The sequence below is a fragment of the Stegostoma tigrinum genome, chromosome 1 (assembly GCF_030684315.1).
Source record: "Stegostoma tigrinum isolate sSteTig4 chromosome 1, sSteTig4.hap1, whole genome shotgun sequence".
In the NCBI taxonomy this organism is placed as follows: domain Eukaryota; kingdom Metazoa; phylum Chordata; class Chondrichthyes; order Orectolobiformes; family Stegostomatidae; genus Stegostoma; species Stegostoma tigrinum.
This window is the reverse complement of record NC_081354.1, coordinates 141842750-141866301: the sequence shown is the minus strand read 5'-3', so window position 1 is coordinate 141866301 and position 23552 is coordinate 141842750. Positions and strand designations below refer to the sequence as shown.

General features: G+C 39.4%; 1 protein-coding gene across 1 annotated transcript in view; it reads right to left on the bottom strand.

Moving 5' to 3' along the window:
• Positions 1-2862: 2862 nt before the first annotated feature.
• nol6 (nucleolar protein 6 (RNA-associated)) overlaps positions 2863-23552 on the bottom strand; it is a 140918-nt gene continuing 120228 nt past the window's right edge. Inside the window, exons 24-26 of the mRNA XM_048538913.1 lie at positions 16630-16830; positions 8052-8153; positions 2863-3123 (exon numbers count right to left, since the gene is read on the bottom strand). Of these exons, the coding sequence (XP_048394870.1) occupies positions 2974-3123; positions 8052-8153; positions 16630-16830 (453 nt within the window). The 3' untranslated portion in view covers positions 2863-2973. The remainder of the gene's footprint in view (positions 3124-8051; positions 8154-16629; positions 16831-23552) is intronic.

Genomic DNA, 23552 nt, shown 5'->3' with positions numbered 1-23552 from the left:
AGCTATGATCAAATGGAGTGGCAAAGCAGACTCCTAAGAGCAAGATCAGGCCATCAGCCTTTTGTTCTATAGAAGGTCACAGTGGATTGGCAGATTCTAGATGCCACTGCAGGTAGAGGAGTATATAATGGCTGGCGTCCTCAGCAGTTACTGACCAACATTCAAGATGAAGGCTGTTGGGAGCTAACCTGCCAGGTACACAGGCTGGTTTCCTTGTCAAGTTCTTCCAGATGTCCAGCTCATTTGGCAAGTTGGGACTGTAAATATTAATGAGACAAGCTGTGGAGTTGACAAGGTATTTGACAAGCATTAAACATCAGCTATTGGCATCGTGCTACTGCCTGTAGGAATCTCACCATGTCTCTTGTGAAAAGCATAAAACATGGAGCAGTCATCTCGTGTCCAGACGGGCATCATCGCACTCATCGCCAGAATCTGCCACACATCTGACCACAGCCCACATCAGACAAACCCTAATGAAAATTTCACCCATAGTTTCCCTAAATTGCAGGTAATTTATAAAAGCATAATACTTGAACATGTTCCTTTTGTTTGCATAGAACAGGACCCGGTTTAAAAAAATATGTTTCTTCCGGTAAGCGTAAATGAGCTATGTTAAACGTGCAACTGTTGGTGTAGTTAAAAATGTATTCTGGATTCTTCAGCAAATGTTGCTTAATCATAGAATCACAACTAACACTGAATGTTGTGTTTTGCTCTTTGGAAGGCTAATTTATTACAGTCTGTATTCTGCCCATCATCAACAGTGGAGGAGCATGCTGCTGGATTTGTTTAGTCAATTGCTCGGACCTACAGCCTTTGTATCTGGCATCGCACTGGCACTGAAATTCATACACAAGAGTGCTCAATTTGTGGAAGGCCAAACAGCTTTTGGACTGACAACAACATCCTATTAGTTGAAAGTAACATTTGCATAACCACTGCATAGTAGCTGAGCAGCATGCTTGCTTTTTGGGCTACTTAGCATTCCAAAAAGTAATGTTTTTGGTAGATTGGGCATTTTTTGGATCCAAATGTGGTTGCCTGTGGCTTTTTTGAAAGTTTGCACTATTCTTAGTGAACAATGATCTGATCAGGATATCAGTCAGAATTGCTTTAATGGGGTCTATTTCCAGGTCAAATTTACAAGGTGAGCAAATAGTTAGGGCGCTATTTACTAGACCGCTGCTTATAATCTCAAAGTTATACAAGTCCCAATGTGTTTTTCAATTAGTGAAGGTAGAATGATGGTAAACAGCGGTGCAGAAACCACAGAAGTTGGAGGAGGTCTGAAAGGGTGATAAAACTGGCCTTTATCCACATTAAATGCACTTGAAGTGTCATAACTTACAAGTCTTTCAAGCAAAGTTTGAAAAATAGAATTAGGTCGGAAAGCCTTTTCTTTCAGCTAGCATGGACTCAATGGAACAAATAACCACCTCTTATCCTGTTATTTTCAATGATTAACATGTTGGAAATAGTAGCTAAAAAGCTGCTCAGACTCTGGATGTTTATATCTAACCAGAGAGATTGACGTAAAGAGGCAGACTGAATTCAAAAGTTTACAGAATTAGTTTCTCAGCTGTCTAGCAGCATTTACCTCTGCACCTGTTGCCTGCCTTTTACAAACTAGGTCACCAGTAAACATAGTGTCATCATCAGGTTCTCCAGGCATCCACCAGAATGTCTTGCATCTGTCTTTTCTAGGTTGGAAAGTAATAAAGTACGCCTCACATAACAACAATAGATGTGCGTGACCTTGTCAGGGAGATATTCTGAAATATCTTCAGGCAATACTGAAGTTTCCTCAATTCTTAACCTTACCTTAATGTGCACTTCATTATTATATTATTGATAGTCTTAATAATGGGAGTTAACAAGTATGGTGATCAGAGATAATGGGAACTGCAGATGCTGGAGAATTCAATATAACAAATTGTGGGGCTGGGTGAACACAGCAGGACAAGCAGCATCTTAGGAGCACAAAAGCTGATGTTTCGGGCCTAGACCCTTCATCAGAAAACAGGGATGTTCTGATGAAGGGTCTTGGCCCGAAACATCAGCTTTTGTGCTCCTAAGATGCTGCTTCGCCTGCTGTGTTCATCCAGCTCACACTTTGTTATCTTGGAGTTAACAAGTACCCTGGTTTCCTATTAGATATCACACCCCATACCATTTCTGTCAAAATCAAGCCAAAAGAGTAGACAGAGAAAACCATTGCTACAGCTTTTAGTCTGCCGTATGGTGGTTTGGAGATGCCAATGGGCCATGATTTGGCACAAAAGAGCCACGGAGTGTCAGTAAGGACTTGAGAACTTTTAAAGTTGGGATGGACTCCCAGAGAACCCAAATGGTACTCTAACAAGACTTCCACAGAGCTCTCAGCTTCCACAGTCAAGTCAAATCATTCTCCCCTGATCAAAAAGTGCATGTGACCTTTTACAGAGAGCCAGATCTAGTCAGAAAATTGTGATGCTGCTTTTCAAACATCGAGGTCACTCACAAATTTCCTCCAGTTAAGTATCAGAAAGACAAATCCCACAGCCTTCAGGTCCTACCAGAAATACCACTCCCCAGGTATTTCTCTATGGTTTAGCTTCACGAAGTGACCAGTATTCACAATCTTGTCATGTTATTCGACCGAGATAGGATTTCTACCATATATCTATGCCATCATAATGCTGTTAACAGTCTGTATCAATCCAGCATTTTCTGTTATAAGCTGCACAATTACTACTATTTTGAAACAAGTCAGAATGTTTTGCCAAATATTCCATTGGAAACAAGGTAGCTTGTCAAGGTGACACTGATGAACTTAGTTCACTTAATGCAAGATACGAGAATTGGTGTTAAACTAATAAATGAATATGTATAAACTTTTATTATTTTTCTCTCAGGTGAGAATAATTATTTCACTACATTCTCACTACTTTGAGAGTAAAGACCCAAACAAATCTGAATCAATTCATGGCCCTAGATCTTCCATTTTTCAGTCAGTGCTTCGACAGACTTCACTAAACCAGCTCCAAGAACCTCAAAATCTTCCATTATTGCTTCCACATTAGGGACCAGTTGAAGCTGATTTCCTTTTGTTTCCAACATTTTTGCATTTATGTGGGAAGTCTGTAACAGGAAATAAACTGTTATAATGAGATTTCATCATCAAATGTTAAAATTACACAAAAACAGGCGGAAAACCGGCTAGTATTCATGAAATCAGAATCTTTCTGAAAGCTATGACAATGTTTGATATCATTAGTATCTGTTTTAGTTACATGAAAACACAGAAAATAGGAGAGATAGGCCATTCAATGTGATTATGGCTGATATTCCAAGTCAACACCCTATTCCTGCTTTCTCCCCCCCTATACTGCCTGATCACATTAGCACTATGAACTACTCCTCGAAAGCATTCAATGCCCTTTTAGCCTCAACTACTTTCCACACCACTTTCTGGGTGAAGAAATTTCTCCTCATCTCAGTCCTAAATCACCTACCATGGCCTTAAACTGTGAACTCTAGGTCTGGACTCCCCAGTTATCAGAGGCATTATTCCTGTGTTTACCCTAATTGGTCCTGTCAGAATTTTATAGGTTTCTCGGAGATCTGAGTCATTGCTGAAATATTTCCTTTATTTACACCAGTCCAAAGGGCTTCGGCACAGGTCAGTTGGCAATTATTCCTTTCTCATTACCCGTTACCTAGTCTAGGATGGCGTGTTCTCCAATTGGTTCTTCAAAATATTGATCCAGAAAATCATCAGATACACACTGCAGGAATAGTAGTAGAAATCATAGATTGGGGAATGAAATTTTTAATGACAGAAAAATGTAAATCCCTGATAAGAAGTTGGTAAAATAGACATAAATCATTGTAATTCAAAGGTTCCTGTTTATTTAACCAAATAAAGTGTGGGCCCTTTTAGTTTCTGGAAGGAGACAACATATCAACACTTTTCTTCATAAGGGATTAAAATTATTCAGTGGAATTATGGGAAACTATCTGGAACATCCCAGGTGTGTCAAAGAGAGAGCCAGAGAGACAGTGAGGGAGAATTTGCCAAGGGCTACAGATCCGCAGCAAAGCGCTATCATAAACCTAAGGTGTTTTCCGATTTTGGCATGAGAAAGTAGGGAAGGCCAGGCTTGGCCTGTCATGTTGCCCCTTTATTACATTATCCAGAGGCACAGCCATAGTCTGCACACAAACTTTGAGAACATCCCAGCTCTACTGCGCCACCACCACTACTATCAAGTCCTCCAATGTCACCAAATTATCAGACTGCTTATCCAACATCTAGCACTGATGATAGAGATTTTCTCTGATTAAATACTAGGAGCGATGTCATTGTTTGTGCTTCCTGCTTCAAACTGCACAACCTAGGTACCCATTCTACCCCACTCCCCGTCAACATTCTGACACTAAGCTAGTTTGTTTGCAATATCAGCAATATTCATGCCATTACTAAAGTTACTTTTTAACCACCTATGTAGCATAACCTAACTTCATCTTTTTTCAGCTCACCTTCTGCTAAAAACCTTGCTCATGCCTTTGTTCCATCTGCACTTGACTACTGCTGTCCAGACTGCCAGACTCAACCCAATAAACTCCATGTAACCATCGCTTTGCTACCCAGTGACTTAACTCACAGCTAGTCCCATTCCCTTATCAAACCTATTCTTGCTGACCAGTATTGGCTGCTGGTCAAGTAATGTCTTGATTTTAAATTTCTCATCCTTGTTTTTGAATCCTTCAAAGGCTCCCCTCCCTATCTCTAATCTCCTCCATGGCCACAACCCTCCAAGCTCCAATGATGGCCTCTTGTGCATTCTCAATTATAATTCCTCCAACATTGGTGTTTATGCCATCAGAGGCTCAGGTCCTGGCTCAAGAATACATCCCTCTACCTCACTTTCCTCTGTTACAATACTTAGATCACACCTCTGACTCCTTTTGTTCAGGTGATCTAATAAGTTGTTGATAGGGTGTATATTCCTTTTATTAAAAAAGAAAAGTATAGCAAGACCTAAAGTTCAATAAACAGCTTATGTGAAACTACAAACTAATTAAAAACACTCTAAAAGGGTAAAGGAAAGAAAAGAATGAGGTAGGACTCTGACAGAACATACTAAGGATAGCAAGAATGAGTTTTGGAAGACAAACCGTGATATAAATTGTAGCAATCAACAGGGAAGAACAAGATAATTATCAGGGGTAGGCAGGAATGTGAATTTGTGGCCACAATTAGATCACGTATGGCCTGACTGAATGCAGGCAAGAGGGACCAAACATCCTACTTCTGATCCTAATTTATATGTTTGCATTTCTTAACCAAAAGGTTGAACATCTATGCTAACAAAAAAAAGTGTTGTAATCAACAGAAATATTGGGTAAAATATTTAAAGTCATCAGGATATCTTTATATCAATTTTCACAAAAATGCTCTGACAAAATTGATTTTCGCCTGTTCCTTATTTCCATGAGATAGATTGAAAACCATATCGTTGTCAATAATGTTTCAAAAACACTACTGTTAATTTCAGGTTAAATAGCCTTTCCAAATACAAAGGCAGGCATAACTAACCTATGGAATTACAGACCAAATGAATTAATGGAAATGGTAGTGAATATATTAGAATTGTATTATTCAAAATGTAAAGAAAAGCATCTCAAAACTGAAAGTATACCGAGGAGCTATCAACACAAATTCCAAAAGGAAAGCCAATCTTAGCAAATTCTTTAAGAAGTAAAATACTGAGTAGATAGGGTAAATTGGTAGAAGGAATCAAATGTGAATTTCAAAGATGTCTTCAATTAGACACAGAATGGTGGATTCAGGAGTAAGCCAAAAGAAAATGCAATCAGCTGTCAAGCAGAATTGTTGATGAGCTTGTTTCAAAAGAAGGCGGACTAAGTTAAAGACTGTTACTCGGAATAGCAAATGGATGAAAACGGTGTCTCACAAAGAGACACTGTTATTCACCATTTACACAAATGATCTTGACTTGGGAATCCAATGGGTCATTTCAATATTTGTAGATGACACCAAATTGGGAGGTGCAGTTAATACACAGAGCAAGAATGAACATGATAAACGGATGCATAAATGGCAACAAATATCAATTCAGGTAGCTATACAGTAGTAAACTTCAGTTGGAAAACCAGTTGATCAGCTGCTGCTTGGAAAATACCTAGGGGACAGGGAAAACAAAACACAGGAATCTGAGTTTACTGTTAGACAAACCAAACCAGAAATGTGAGTCAGTAAAGCCATAAAAATACAAGCAGCACAGAGTTTTTTTTAAAGAAAAGAACTGAAGAGAAAAGTAATCAAGTTAAACTGGTTGTTATAAACTCTATTGAAACTGATAACCAGACATCTGAATTGCTTTTGGAAAATTAATAGCTGAAAAGATTTTATGACTTGCACTGTACCAAAATACTAAAATTACTGCTGACTAACCACTTTCTTTTGTGGGTACCTTAACTTTAACACACAAAAAAGCACCTTCCTTCTCTTCCTTTTACAACAACTGAAAACACAGTTCACACTTGTATTTTTACACTGTTCGTTAAGTAAACATACAATTTTTCTACAGCCAAATCAAGTTGACTTCTGCCTCAAAGGTTCAGTTTGGTTCTTTCCCTTCCTCAGCCTAAAAACTTTTAATCTGTCTTTCACAGCAACCATTTATTCCTCTCATTCCCAACTCCCAAAGTTCTTCCCTAGTCCAAGCTAGACAAATTTTCTAAACGCATTTTAATTCCCTTTAAGTTTGAGCTTTTTGATCCAAGACCCATATAGTAGACCATACCATCTTGCTGCCATTGGCTACTCTCACTCTCTGAATCCTGGCAGACTAACCATGTCTGAGAGTTTTCAGAGATATCTTAGACCTTCCCCTTTCAAAGCCTATCTTTATGGCAATGTGAAATACATGGTGAAACACCAACCTTTGATGCAATTCTCAAGACCACAACTCTTTTATCTCAGAACTAAATTTACAGCTTAAAGCGCAACTGTGGTATTTCACTATATATGAAACTCATAGTGTATCCACTATTAACACAAATACTTCTTGTCCTCAACTGTAACATCTTGCACTTTCTTTCCAACAAAGAAAACCTTTAACCTCCAACAATCAAACCATCCAGACTTCCTGCCAAGAAAAACTCAAGAACTGGTCATATGACCTTTCATCTACCCTTCAATTTAAGACATTGTCCCAAAACATAATGACCTTCTAAATCTTGGTTTGACCTCCTTCAGAATAGTTCTGGCCTCCATACGATTAAAAAAAAAGAGGCATTTGAGAAGATAGAGAATTAAAGTGTATACGATTGCCACTCAGTGACAGAGGGAGCATATGGTGAATTCTAGTACTTAATGGACCAAATGGACTCGTCCTGTGCTGTAACTGTTCTGTTAATTCTATAGAATATTTTGTTCATGAGCCAGTCAACAAAGTCATTGAGACAGGGTGCTTTTAACTTAACATGATCAGTGAGGGTCCAGTTGATAACATCTATTGTAGGGAAAGATAGCGAAGACACTGTAGGATGAAGCTGATTACTACAGGGAGATGTCTCACCAGTAAAGATCCAGAAAGCCTTTTCAGTATAGGCTTGACAGGAATACTGACATTCAACTGGGATTAAGGATGAAATACTACGGGATTTATTTGACTTGCACCTCAAGATTAACAAGCATCAGCTTTAAACAGAACGTAACACAATTGAGTAAAATGTTTGAAAGAACATGACTGATGGTGGGGATGTTAATTTTGCTTCCATTTCTTTAACTATTCATAATGAAGGCAATCAATAAATGTTCCTCACTGTACCAATTAATAAAGCAACTCCAATGGTAAATTCTGACGCAGCTACAGAACTTAATAAATGTGTTCTTAAAAAGACCACTAATACTTAAAAGCTTGATAAAATTGAGCACCCTATAAAATAAACTTTAATAAATATAGAATCTGAACTGTCGTAATACAACGATGTAGTTCAAAGTAGTTTTCAATTAAAAATTGTTTTCCCATACATACTTTAAAAGGTTGAGGTGTAAATGCCTGGGGTTTCCAAAGCACAGCAATCAAACTTCCACCGTAGGTATCGTGAAAAAACAGTGCAAATTCTCCAAAGGCACTCTGTAACAGAAGTAATCACTACAATTAATCAATAACTATCTCAAAGAAAATATTTATTAATGTTTGGCTAGTAGTGACACTAGAATTGAAGCCCAAACCAAAAAAAGAATTATAGGGTAAATACTGTAACTGTGACAGACAAATTCATTTGGACAACCATTGATATTAACATGTTTCAAAAGCTGAACTGCCTAAATTGCCATCAAGAGTTTCCTTTGGGCCTGTTTAATAAATTCGTACAAATACACTGAATGCGTAGGGAAGGAGAGAGAGAAAGCTTTAAAAAAAAAGACACAAATTGATGTACACTCTCTTAAAATATTACTTCACATTTCCTCTATCACTGCCACCGATAAATTTGAAATGATTTTTGCCCTTGTATGACATAATGTGAAACACTCTCTCCAAGAACAATGGAGGTTTGGACCAATAATACTTCATTAATGTGGTCTCCAGAGATCCCAGGTATAGCCTCCTGTTACTGGTGTTCCACCCTGTCATCATTAGGATTGATAACCTTCCTGAATAGCTAGGGCAGCATGGTGGCTCAGTGGTTAGCACTGTTGCCTCACAACGCCAGGGACCTGGGTTCGATTCCAGCCTCGGGCGACTGCCTGTGTGGAGTTTGCACATTCTCCCCATGTCTGCGTGGGTTTCCTTCGGGTGCTCTGGTTTCCTCCTGCAGTCCAAAGATGTGCAGGCCATGCTAAATTGCCCATAGTGTTCAGGGGTGTGTGGGTTATAGGGGAATGGGTCTGGGCTTGTTGGGCTGAAGGGACTGTTTCCACCCTGTAGGGAATCTAATCTAATATAATCAGAGCACTATGACAAAGACCAAGCCTCTCTCAAATTTTGCACAATACTGCCGACCAGGGAGAATTTTATATTGGAGCACAATAGCTGATATTGCAAACAGCCTATAGTCATTTGACGTACACTGGCTTATTTTGGTATTTTCAGATTAGTCTTAAACTAGGTTCCAATTGCATTTTTAATTCATCTTTCTGATAAAAATCACACTGAAGAGCTTCAGAAGGTGGAACGGAGAATGGTAAAGAAAGATCAGTGGGGCAGAAAGATGAAAGGGGAACAGAGTAGAAGGAAAACTGCTTGCGTTGGGCACAGCCAGGACAAAAACGAGGCCATCAACAACAGATACCAAAGGTGGTGATAAGCACTGGTAGTGACAAACCAAAAACATGTTTGCTATAAATCACACAAGCATCTGCTATTAAAGATCAACAAACTGACATGTTAACTGTTCTAACCGCCTATCATGATGGCACCAGCTCTCAAAATGAACATTATGAGTTAGTCTATTCTTCTGCCTTTTCCCCATAACCTTGAACATTGTAATCATCTAATCTTGAACTGAACCTATCTTCACACTTTCAGGCAATGCATTCCAGACCCAAACCCAAATGTTTTATCTCATGTCACATTTGCTACTTTTATAAATTACTTTACATCTGTGCCCTCACAATCTTAATCTTTTACGTATGGGAACAGTCTCTCCACATCTACTCTGTCCAATCTCTCAGGATTTTGAAAACTCAAATAAGATCTCTTATTAGGTTTTCTTCTCCAAGGCAAATAGTCTCAACTACTCCAAGCAATCTTCATAAGTGAAGTTTCTCATTCCTGCAACTCTCTCCAATGTATCACATCCTTTCTAAAATGTGGTACCTAGTAGTGTACACAATATGCCAATTCAAGTCTAACTGGTAATATTATATGAAAAACTGAAAGAACCCTATGTATGTTGGAAATCAGAAAAGGAATCTGGGTTATGAAGATGGGTCAGTGGACCCAAAACATTAATTCCGCTTTCTGTCCACAGATGCTGCCTGGCCTGCTCAGTTCTTCCAGCAATTTTTGTTTTAGTGTCTTATACAATTTCAGCAGAACCTCATTGCTCCTGTACTCTTATGTCCTTATTATAAAGCCTGGGATACTGTACATTGTAATAACTACTTCTTCTACCTCTCCTGCCACCTTTTATACGTGAATCTCTCTGCTTCTATATACCCTTTAGAGTCGTGCCCTTTATTTTGTATTGTTTTTCCATGCATTTTTCTACCAAAATGTATTATCTCGCATTGAACTTCATCTGCCACGTATCTGTCCTTTCCTCCAATCTGTCAGCGTCCTTTTGTAGTTTTTCACTGTCCTCCTCACCATTTACAATGCTTCCAAGCTTCTTGCATTCTACCTTACCTCTTACCTTAACTCCATGACTGCTGGTTTTTTTATTTAGTCCTTTTTAATATTGGGAGAAGTTTCTTCCTAAATAGGGTTTATTTAGACGCCTCCATCTTGTACACTTTCAGCAGGTCCCCTCTCAACCTTTGCTGCTCCAAGAAAAAAAACTCCAGCCTATCCAATCTTTCCTCAGAGCTCAGACCCTCTAACCCAGCCATATCTTGATAATCTCCTCTGTGTCCTCTCTAATGCTATCACATACTTACTTATAGTTGGTGACAAGAAGTGTACACAGTATTCCAACTGTGGCTTTGCTGTGCAGGTGGCGGGGGTGGGGTTGGGTTCCCTACAGTGTGGACAGGGCCAGCATTTTGTACAGGTCAAACATAACTTCCTTGCTCTCCTATTTTGTGCCTCAATTAATAATGGCAAGTATCTTTTATACCTTCCTAACCAATGTATCCAACTGTCCTGCTACCTATGAGGCTCTATGAATATGCACACCAATATCTTCAGTACTTTCCAGGGTCCCAGCTTTCATAGTGTACTCCCTTCTATTGTTAGCTATCTACACATGCATGATCTCACTTTTTTGGGTTAAATTACATTTGCCACTGGTCTGACTAGTTCACTGATCCTCCTGCAGTTTACAGCTCTCTATTACCTCACTATTTATTACCCTACCTATTTTCATGCCATTTGCAATGTCTTGATCATAATCTCTATCTTCATGTCCAAATCATTGATGTACACCACAAATAGCAAGGCTCCCTGCACCAAGACCTGCAGAACTCCACTGAAAACAGTGACTGAAAAGCCCCTCTGCCTCCTGCCACTCAGCCAGTTTTGAATCCTATGTGCTACTTGTACGTGGGATCCAAGGCAATTTACTTTCTTAACCAGTCTGCCGCAAGGGCCTTTATTAAACACCTTCTGGACGTCCATGCATATCATATCAAATGCTTTACCTTCTTCAATACTCCTGGTTACCCCTCAAAAAATTATTAAATTTGTCAAATTTGACTGTCCCTCAACAAATCCACACTCTCAATCCAATTAATCTGTGTGTCTCCAAAAATGCTTATTCTGTTCCTCAAATATCTTTCTAATAACTTGCCCTTCACTGAAGTTAGATTGACTGGCTTTTAATTTCCAGCTCTATTCCTTCCCCTCTTTTTTAATGGTGGGACAATGTTAGGTGTTCGTATACAATTTTTAAACTAGTTTTCACAATTGTTTGAAATTGAAGTCTGGCAGCAGCGAAATTACATTTTGGGCATTTGTGATTCAGGGACTACAATAATCATGAGTGAATTTTATATATAAATTGGAAAAACCAGATTGTTTGCAGTAGCCTGGATAAGGAGTTTATGGAATGTTATTGAGATAGTTTCACGGAGCAGGATGCTTTGTACATAACTAGACAGCAGATTATATTGGACTTGGTACAGTGCAATATGACAGGATTAATTAATAACTTCAGGGTTAAACTACTCCTAGAAAGAGCAACAGCAATATGATTGAAATTTATATACAGTTTGAAAGAGAGAAGATTGGATCTAAGGCTAGAATTTTAAATCTAAATAAGGCAACTATTTCAGCATAAAGACTGCGTTGGCTGAAATGACCTGGCATTCTAGGCCAAACGATAGATCAATGGTGACAGATAGAAAATATTTATCTACTATTAACAAAAATTCTAAAGAGAGGATCACCATTTGTTACTAAGAAAAGTTAGGGATTGTGTCAAACTTAAGGAAAAAGAGACATAAAACAGAAGTTGCTGGAAAAGCTCAGCAGGTCTGGCAGCATGTGTGAAGAAAAGATCAGAGTTAATGTTTCAGGTCACCAGACCTGAAATGTTAACTCTGATTTTTTCTTCACAGTTGCTGCCAGACCTGCTGAGCATCTCCATCAACTTCCGTTGTTGTTCCTGATTTACAGTGACTACAGTTCTTTGGGTTTTTAAGGAAAAAGCATTTGACTGCGCAAAGATTTGACGCAGGTCAGATGATTGGTCAGAATTAAGTCACAGCTATGACTGAAAGGTTAATCAGAACGAAGAAATTAGATTACAGGAGTAAGCCAGAGTTTCTACAGGTATTTAAATATGAAAAGAACAAGTAACATACAAGTTGGTCATGTAAAGAGTGAAAGTGAGAATGGTGAATTAATAGTAGATTATAAGGAAATGCGGAGGCAATGACAGAATGGCAATGTCACTTAGCTAGCAATCCAGAATGCCCAGGCTAGTATACTGAAGACATTGCAGATGGTAAAATTTGAGTTCAATGAAAACATGGAATTGTAAAAACCAATAAAATGGTGACCACGTAACCATCAATTGTTGTAACCACATCCACTTCACTAATGTCCTTCAGGGAAGGAAATCTGCTACCTTTACCAGGTCTACCCTATAAGAGACTCCAAACCACAGTGATTTGGTTAACTCTTAACTGCCCTCTGAAATGGCCAAGCAAGCCACTCAGTTCAACAGTAGGGATGGTCAATAACACTCTGATAATAGCCATAAATCAGAAGGTGGAAGGGAAAGAGGAACTCAACAAACTTACACAATCACAAGTGAAGTGGTACTAAGTAAACTGATGGAGCTGCAGGCTGATACGTCCACTACAAATCCAGATGGACTTCATCCTAAGGTCTTGAAAGTGGTTTTTAATGAGGTAGAAGATGTATTGGTTTAAAATTTTCAAAATTCCTTAGATCAGGAAAGGTTCCACCAAACTGGAAGGTAGAAAATATGACTCCCCTTACAAAAAGACAGGAAGGCAGAAAGCCGAACCTGTTAGCTTGACATTTTTTGTGCCAAAAGCATTAGGACTGATCAAAGAGTTTACAACAATGCAATGAGGAAAAACTCAAGGTCATCAGGATAGTGTGTGTGGTTTCACCAAAGGGAAATAATGTGTAGCCAAATTATTGTAGATTTTTGAAGGAGTAACATGCTGCATATACAAGGAAGCAGCAAAGCAGAGCTTGTAGATAGCTTATACTTGGATTTCCAGAGGACATTTGATAGGATGCCACACCAAAGCAAATGCAAACTATAAAACCTCATGGTGCAGAGATAACAAAGCAGCATGCTTAAATAATTGGCTGGCTGACATAAATCAGAGAGTTTGTATAATTAAGATAATAAAATGTGAGGCTGGATGAACACAGCAAGCCAAGCAGCATCTCAGGAGCACAAAAGCTGACGTTTCGGGCCTAGACCCTTCATCAGTTTGTATAATTAGCTCTTTGATTAGCAGGGGTCTGTGCTGGGGCCTCAAATTTTCACAATTTATATCAATGCCTTAGATGAGGTGAGTGAATGCGTGGTAGGTAAATTTGCGGATGACAAGATAGATGAACAGGCTATTCAGGAATGGATGTCGTGACTAGGACAGAAGAAAGTTGCAGACAGATATAGGTAGGTTGAATGAATGGGCAAAAACCTCTCACTATACTCTGACACTATAACAAAGAAAATGTGAAGTTGTTGACTTTGCAGGAAGAGTGAAACTTCAGAATATTACTTAAATGGAAAAGAACTGCGGGATTCTAAAGAGCAGAGATATCTAGATGTGCCAGTGCATGAGTTGCAAAAGATTAGCATGCAGGTATAGCAAATGATCAAGGCCTAAAGTGATGCTAACCCTTTTTATGAAAACAGAACAAAACAGAACATAAAAGATCATACAGCGCAATGATGAGACAGAATGTACATTTTGACCTCCTTATTTAAGGAAGGTGTAAAAATGCATCAGACACCATTCAGAGCAAGATTATTAGAGTGATATGCGGGCTGAGTGGGTTATCTTTTGAGGACAGTTTGACAATCTGGGCTTGTTTTTACTGAAGTTTAGAAGAGTGAGAGATGATCTGATTGAAGTGCATAAGATCCTGAATGGTTTTGACAAGGTAGATGTGAAAATGATGCTTCCTCTTGTGTGTCATTTTAGATTGAGGGAGAGGTGTTTTGACCTTAAGGGTCACGTTTTCAAGACAGAAATGAGAATTTTTTTTTTCTCTCAGGGGTTTGAGAGACTTTGGAACACTCGGCCCCCAAAAAGGGTAGAGACTGGTTCACTGAATATTTTTTAAGATAGACGTGGATAGATTCTCATTAGGCAAGACAATCAAACAGTATCAGGGTAGATCAGAATGTAGAATGTGAGACATAATCAAATCAGCCCTCATCTTATTGAATGATGGCATAGATTCAAGGGTTGGATGGACTACTTTTGTTATTATTTTATAGGTTTGTTATGTTCATCCTGCCACCAGGATGTTTTAAGCAACTCAGCCAACTTGCTTAGGATAGGGATAGGATCTATTCCCATTTGGAAGAAAATGGGCTTATCAGTGATAGGCAACATGGTTTTGTACAGGGAAGGTCATGTCTTACCAACTTGATAGAATTCTTTGAGGATGTGACAAAGTTGATTGATGAGGGAAAGGCTTTAGATGTCATATACATGGACTTCAGTAAGGCGTTTGATGAGGTTCCCCATGGCAGGCTGATGGAGAAAGTGAAGTCACATGGCGTCCAGGGTGTGCTAGCTAGATGGATAAAAAACTGGCTGGGCAACAGGAGACAGAGGGTAGTAGTAGAAGGGAGTTTCTCAAATTGGAGACCTGTAACCAGTGGTGTTCCACAGGGATCTGTGCTGGGACCACTGTTGTTTGTGATATATGTAAATGATCTGGAGGAAGGTGTAGGTGGTCTGATCAGCAAGTTTGCTGATGACACTAAGGTTGGTGGAGTAGCTGATAGTGAAGGGGACTGTCAGAAATTACAGCAGAATATAGATAGACTGGAGAGTTGGGCAGATAAATGGCAGATGGAGTTCAATCCGGACAAATGCGAGGTGATGCATTTTGGAAGATCAAATTCAAGGGCGAACTATACAGTAAATGGAAAAGTCCTAGGGATAATTGATGAACAGAGAGATCTGGGTGTTCAGGTCCATTGTTCCCTGAAGGTGACAACGCAGGTCAATAGGGTGGTCAAGAAGGCATATGGCATGCTTTCCTTCATTGGGCAGGGTATTGACTACAAGAGTTGGCAGGTCATGTTGCAGTTGTATAGGACTTTGGTTCGGCCACATTTGGAGTACTGTGTACAGTTCTGGTCGCCACATTACCAAAAGGATGTGGATGCTTTGGAGAGAGTGCAGAGGAGGTTCACCAGGAAGTTGCCTGGTATGGACGGTGCTAGCTATGAAGGAAAGTTGAATAGATTAGGATTATTTTCATTAGAAAGACGGAGATTGAGGGGGGACCTGATTGAGGTCTACAAAATCATGAGGGGTATAGACAGGGTGGATAGCAAAAACCTTTTTCCCCCCAGAGTGGGGGACTCAATTACTAGGGGTCATGAGTTCAAAGTGAGAGGAGGAAAGTTTAAGGGAGATATGCATGGAAAGTTCTTTACACAGAGGGTGGTGGGTGCCTGGAACGCGTTGCCAGCGGAGGTGGTAGACGCAGACACGTTAGCGTCTTTTAGGTACATGGTACATGGATGGGCAGGGAACAAATGGACGCAGACCGTTAGAAAATAGATGACAGGTTAGACAGAGGATCTTGATCGGCGCAGGCTTGGAGGGCCGAAGGGCCTGTTCCTGTGCTGTAGGTTTCTTTGTTTCTTTGCTTCCGGCTCCTGGGAACCACACTAGATTCCATCCTGGGTGTCAGATATTTCACACATGACAAAAATATTTAAGTATAAAATGTAAGATACAATGAATACTTGATGGCTGCAGCTTAAATCATAAATCAAAAAAATTCTTTGTACCCCCAAGGGAATCTCAGAAGCAGATCTGAGGTGCATGAGGGTCAATGACAAGTTGAACTATAAGGAGTTCTTCACCATGGCCCAACAATAGCAATGAGGAAGGAAAGAGAATAGGTGGAAGAAATGTGATGTCTTGTAATGAACCATCTAAAGAGGTAATCAAAGCTGGGAACATCAAAACTGAATCGAAAGATAATGTGCATTGTTTTTCATCTCTGGCAGATAAACCAAAATAGCCTGTACTAATTGTGTGCATGATATTAAATGCTAAAGCATATTACTTGATTTAGCATCAAAATATTTCCTTGACATGATACGTTAATATGTTCTTCTTAATCTAGAGTTTTACTTCGTGCAGCTTTACTTCTAGATCAGCATTATCAAAATTTCTGAGCAAACAGAAGAGTAACAGCCTCTGCATTATATCACACAGGATATTGACTAGATGTTGCACAATTAACACAAAATACTCACCCTCAGCTCACGAAGGTAACACTGTACAGGGTCATAGTCTACCACCGGCATTTTAAAAAAGCTGCCTTTGGCATTGTTCTTTATTGTTCCTCTGCTATACGTAACTTTCGGCCTGTCAATTGCTTCAAGATGTCTTGGAACGTACTTAGGGTTCAAGTGAATGAATACATCATAAATATCTAAAGGTGGTCGGAATACCGTCTAAATGAGAAAGAAACAAAAACTGACTGATCAATTAGTTTTTACTGAGATTTTATTTCAGATATATACGAGGTCTCCACACAAAAACTTCAGAAAACCTGTGAGAATATACTTCAAATCAAACTGTTACAATTTTACAAATAATTATTCAATCGATAAACATCTGTAAAAGCTTTTTTTTGCATTGTCAGCCGATTTAAATTCTGGGGCACAATAGAAGTAAAGCATTCAATTCAGCAAACTTATCTAGATCTCTGACTGCTGACCGTTACCTTGCTGAAAGTTTGACTAGTACTTTCGGAAATAAGCCAAATAACAACTTAACAATGTCCACATAAAGAATAGCCGCATGGTACCCACAAACACTAACAGAGTGTGGAAAGGAAGATAAAAATCCCTGCTTGCCTTGCACATCATCATCCCTTTATCGTTTATTCTATCTAGCCTTGCACCTTATTATTGGCCTTCCTTTTCGTTCCCTTCTCCTCAACTCTCGTAGCAAGCTCTGGGTTGCATCTGGGGACTTTCCAAATATAGAAACCTCAGACGATCAATGCATAAAGCCATACTGGACCCTAAGCTTCTGAGTAAAGTTCTTAGTTCACACAGTACTTCAGGAAAACAATCCCTACTGTAGAATAGAGGATCCAAATGACATATTCCAATAGACTATAAGATGCAGAAACAGAAGTAAACCATTTGGCTAATCCAGTCTGCTCTACCATTCAATGATATTTAGGGAAAACATACTGGCCTTGGAGGGAATTCAGTGCACATTTGCAAAACGGACACCCAACTCCAAAGATTAAATTACAAGGAGTGCTTACACAAACTAGGGCTGTATTCCCTACAATTTAGATCAAGAAGAGTAATTTGAGTGAGGAAAGAGCAGAAGGTTGGAACTGTAGCATAAATGGCAACTGATGCTAACTCAATTAAATCTGAGATTGCCAGATGAATTTATTAGTATATTGAAGAGTATGTAAACTGCAAATTAACCATGATCTCACTGAACAGTGGAGCAGAATTAAGAGGCTAAATTAACTAAACCTGTTAAAATTTTGACACTGAGTACACATCAATGAAACAAATTGACAGAAACTGGCAGAGGAGTAGACGCTATAAGCGACATGTCTGAACTTGATAGCATTAGATGCAAGTCACATTATAGATTGAACCCATCCATATGATGTCTTACGGCACTGTCAAATTTAGCTGTGTAAACATGGAATAAATTACACTTTGCAAGACAGCTATATTGAGTCCTTCCAAAATGTTCCACTAATTTTGGGTTAAGCCCCATATTCTATTAAAGGCACTTGAACTTAAGAGATCCATTATGTTCTCACGACAATCAAGTTGTATCATCCCTTTTTAAAACTGCACAGATTGTAGCTTTGGACTCTTAATATTCAGTTGTTGGAAGCTTTAGTTTGTATTGAGCACAATAGGCAACCACAATAGGTAGTGGATGTGCAAGAATGATGCACACTATTTGAACCAGAATGTATCATAATCACATGACTTTTGTTGAACAGAGATCAATGATGTAATGTAGATTGCAGAGGAATAAAACATTCTTTATCTTGCATTTATACAAGAGCCTAACTTTGAAACCAAGCCTGGAAGAAACCAAGCACAGAATGTGTTATTATATAAGTTGATTTGCAATATTAGTAAATTAAATAATGGAATAAATTGGAACCTTGTCACAGAAGCAAGGGGAAAACAAGGCTTCTAATTTGTAGGAATCTCAGTATGTTAGAAGTTAAATTAATGTAAAAACAAAGATAAAACAATAACATAGGACTGGCTTAAATCAAATTTTTGAAAAGCCTCATTTTTCACATGATGCTGATAACCCCAGAGAGAGATGAACTTCATGTCCAAAGTGATGATATTACAACGACAGACACAACTAAAAATAGCCTAAACTACTGATATTAAACCATAAAATTGAAACATATGCATTTAAAACACTTTTCATCTGGCTAGCACAGTAAAGGCTGGATATGTGCATCATAAAAGCAACATGCAAAGGTTGCTAACAACAAAGGTATGGTTTGAAAGAAACAATGATAGGGAATGATCTCATCACAGGAAATGAGATCTCTTATAGAATTATATGGTACAAAACAGGACATATGGTTCTGCCTTGTGATTCCAATGTTAATGCTCCATACGACTCTTCCACCCCATCTTTCATCATAAGTCTACCATCATTCTTTTCTCACTCAAATATATCTCTAGCTTTCCCTATTACATCTGTACTGTTCGATTTAACCACATCCAGTGGTCACAAAGTTTATTTGGCACCACTTTATGAGATAAAGGTATTTCACCTGAATTCCTTACTGGATTATTTGATGACTGTCTCGTCTAGAAGATATGGTTCCTCTGCATCCTCTCTATAAAAATATTTCATACTGTAAGGTCACCACAACCTTCACTTTATCAGGAGAATTGTGACCGAGCCTGGCAATGTTTTCGTGATATACATAAATGATCTGGAGGAAGGTATATATGGTCAGATTAGCAAGTTTGCAGATGACACTAAGATTGGTGGAGTAGCAGATAGTGAAGGGGACTGTCGGAGAATGCAGCAGAATATAGATAGACTGGAGAGTTGGGCGGAGAAATGGCAGATGGAGTTCAATCCAGGCAAATGCGAGGTGATGCATTTTGGAAGATCCAATTCAAGAGTGAACTATACGGTAATTGAAAAAGCACTGGGGAAAACTGATGCACAGAGAGATCTGGGTGTTCAGGTCCATTGTACCCCGAGGGTGGCAGCACAGGTAGATAGAGTGGTCAAGGCAGCATACGGCATGCTTTCCTTCATCGGACGGGGTATTGAGTACAAGAGTTGGCAGGCCATGTTACAGTTGTATAGGACTTTGGTTCGACTACATTTGGAATGCTGTGTACAGTTCTGGTCGCCACATGACCAAAAGGATGTGGATGCTTTGGGGAAGGTGCAGAGGAGGTTCACCAGGATGATGCCTGGTATGGAGCGCGCTAGCTATGTAGAGAGTTTGAGTAAATTAGGATTATTTACATTAGAAAGACGGAGGTTCGGGGGGACCTGATTGAGGACTACAAAATCATGAGAGGTATTGACAGGGTGGATAGCAAGAAGCTTTTTCCCAGAATCGGGGACTCAATTACTAGGGGTCATGATTTTAAGGTGAGAGGGGAGAAGTTTAAGGGAGATATGCATGGAAAGTTCTTTATGCAGTGTGTGTAGTGGGTGCCTGGAACGCGTTGCCAGCAGAGTAGTAGATGCAGGCACGACAGCGTCATTTAAGATGTATCTAGACAGATTCATGAATGGGCAGGGAGCAGACGGATACAGATCCTTGGAAAATAGGCAACAGATTTAGACAGAGGATCTGGGTCGGTGCAGGCTTGGAGGGCCGAAGGGCCTGTTCCTGTGCTGTAATTTTCTTTGTTCTTTGATATGTGTACCCACACATTTCTGGAATCCTCCCTGTTAAACCTCTCTGTGCTCTCTCCAGTGCCTGTATATCATTTTGATAATATGGTAACCAGGGGTCCAAAGCAGGGTGCCCATATGTGCAGAAATGGTCTCCAGCTACTTGAAATCTGAATTTCAGATCTGAAGGAACAGTTGGAGTTATGGAGAATCTGCAAGGCTGAAATGTTCACACGTAGCACATACATTAAGGCTGCACGGCAGGCAAAGAGTAAGAACTAGCGAGCACCAGACAGAGTAAAAGCAGGAGACAGCAAGTGCCCTACGTCCATCTCCCTCTCTCCGAAATTCTGCATTTTGAAGAGTGGTGGAGGTCGTTGCTTATGGGAATGCAGCAGCAGCCGGGAATGTGACATCATGATTGGCTGAACTGTGTGGTGTTGGGAGCAGAGGTATAATGATGGCGGATTCCATCGTAAGGAGAACAGACTGAAATTTCTACAGTTGCAAACATGTGACCAAGATGGTATCTTGCCTATTCTGAAGAAGAGTCACTGGACCTGAAACGTTAACTATTTTCTGTCCACAGATGCTGCCAGAACTGAATTTTTCCAGTGCTTTCGGTTTTCATTTCTGCTTTCTAACATATGGAGTTCTTTTTGGCTTTTTTTGCTATGTTACCTTCCAAGCTCAAGGATGTCACTGAGCAGCTGAAGGCGGGACAGGAAACAGCCATAGATAATGCTCCATGTCTGCACCAATGACATTGGTAAACAGAGAACTACAAGCAGAATACAGGGTGCTAGGAAATAAATTGAAAAGCAGGTCCCCAAAAGTAATAACTGGAAGATTACTCAAATGCCACATGTTACTGGGAGCAAGAACAAGAGACTAGACCAGATGAATAACCACCTGGAGAGATGATGAGTCAAGGAAAAGTTCAGATTCCTGAGGCATAGGAACTGACTTTGTGAAAGAAAGGATCTTTCTACAAGCTGGACAGATTGCACCCCAACAAGTGTGGGACCAATATCTTAGATAATAGGAACTGCAAATGCTGGATGATCCAAGATAACAAGGTGTAGAGCTGAATGAACACAGCAGGCCAAACAGCTTCTTTGGAGCAGGAAAGCTGAAAGGGCCTAGAACCTTCATCAGATTTCTAAGATGCTGCTTGGCCTGCTGTGTCCATCCAGCTCTTCACCTTGTTACTCCCCCGGGACCAATATCTTTGCTGATACAGCAAGAAAGTGTCCACAGTAGATTGGTGAGGGATGGGAACTTGAGACAAGAATTAAGGGAACATGATAAAAATGAGAAGTACAAAAGTGGAAGGCAGAGGAAACCAGGGCTAGCTGTATAGAGAGCCAGAGTAAAAAGAATTGTGCAAATATATTGAAAAGATAAATCTAAAAGTACTGTATCTGAACGCACAGAGTGCTTGCAATAAGGCAGATGAAATAACAATTCAAATAGTTGTAGTTATGATATGATTGAAGTTACAGAGATATGGCTGGACAGTGACCATGGGTGGGCACACAGAAACTAGGAGGAGTCGACCATTCAGCCTGCTCCACCATTCAATATGAACACCACTGAGTGAAAAAATGTTTCTTCATCACAGTTTTAAATAGCCTACTCTGTATCCTGAGACGGACCCTTGAATATCCAACAGTATGCAATATTTAGGAAGGGCAGGTAAAATGATGCTGAGTGGCATTGGTTAGATAGTGCACTATCAGAACAAAATTGATGTAATATTGAGGAGGGATATTTCCTCAAAAAAATCTACATGCAGAGTTAGTGTGCCTGGAGCTAAGAAACAAAAAGTTTAGAAAACATTAGTAGGAGTTGTCTACAGTAAAGTAACGAACTGCATTAAACAAGGAATTAGAAAAAAACGTCTAACAAGGATCATGAGTGACTTTATATAGGCGTGTGTAAACCACACTAGCTATAATACTAAGGCAGATGAATTCTTGGAAGTGTGCACAAAAAGGTTTTTTTCAGACAGTATGTTGAACCACCAGCTAGGGAATCCTTGATTTAATATTGTGCAATCAGAAGGGATTAGTTAATAATTTTGATGTGTGGGGTTCTTTGGGAAGTGTTAACAATAATATGATAAAATTCCTCATTGAGATGGAAAGTACAATTTTCCAATCTGAAACCAGGGTCCTAAATCTACACAGAAGGCAACTATGAAAGTATGGTAAACAGGTAAAGTTGCCATAGTCCAACTAGACCATTGGGCTCCTCTTTTATGAGAGAGAGATAACTAGTGATTGTTTAACCCAAGGGTCACCAGACCTCAGGTGAGAGGAGAGGCTGAGAAGAACAGCGCTTCACAGTACTCTCAGCCAGTGCAGGAATTAAGCCCATGGTGTTGCTACCACTCTGTATTGCAAACCAGTATCCAGCCATTAAGCTAACAAACTCCCTACGAAGGTATGTCGGGTGAGTAGATTACCATAGAGTGGGCAACAGGCAAGTCCCATTGACAATTACAACCAACTAAGCCATTTGTCAACATCTTAGCTTGTTTGTTTAGTTTTCAAAAAAGTTTGTTATAAAAACAAACAGCTTTAGTGCAAGAAGATGTCAAAACTGAACCAAGCTGTGCATTACGGTAATAAAACAAAAAAACACTAGCCCATGCCAATCAATAAAGATCTGACTATAGATCTACTGTGCTCAATGAGGGATTTGACCACAACAGCTAGAAATTCAAGGCAACAGATCTCAAGGCATTCTACACTCAATCCTTTTATTTTCAAGAATAACGTATTGGCCATTTTTTTCAGAAATCTAATATCTGCAGAGAAATGTCTTCCACTCCCCCAAAGAGAATGTGTCAAAGCGTGATTAATCATGTGTTAGTGTGCGCGTACACATGCGATTTGGATACTTAGAAGCTAAGTATTATGCTTCTATAATACTATGTATGTTAATCAATTGTTGCATCTCCATTGAAAATGTAATAGTACTTGATGAACAAATCTTACTGTTTTAAAATGACTGGAAAAAGTATTTTTATTTTATGTTGTGACTTGTGGAATAATAGAAGTCCTCCAGCCTTGGTGGCAGCATTGCTTTAAAGGACCTTAATGAAAATGCACATAGATTGGTGTGAACAATCACCATCTCCTTATTGAAGGAAGCAGATATTGCACTTGCCTTAGAGGGATTGAAACAAAACTTCACTAGACTAATTCCTGGATTGTGAGAAATCCTCCCAAAAGTTAAGAACAAAAGGTCATCCCATTGAAGCAAATAAAATTCTTGA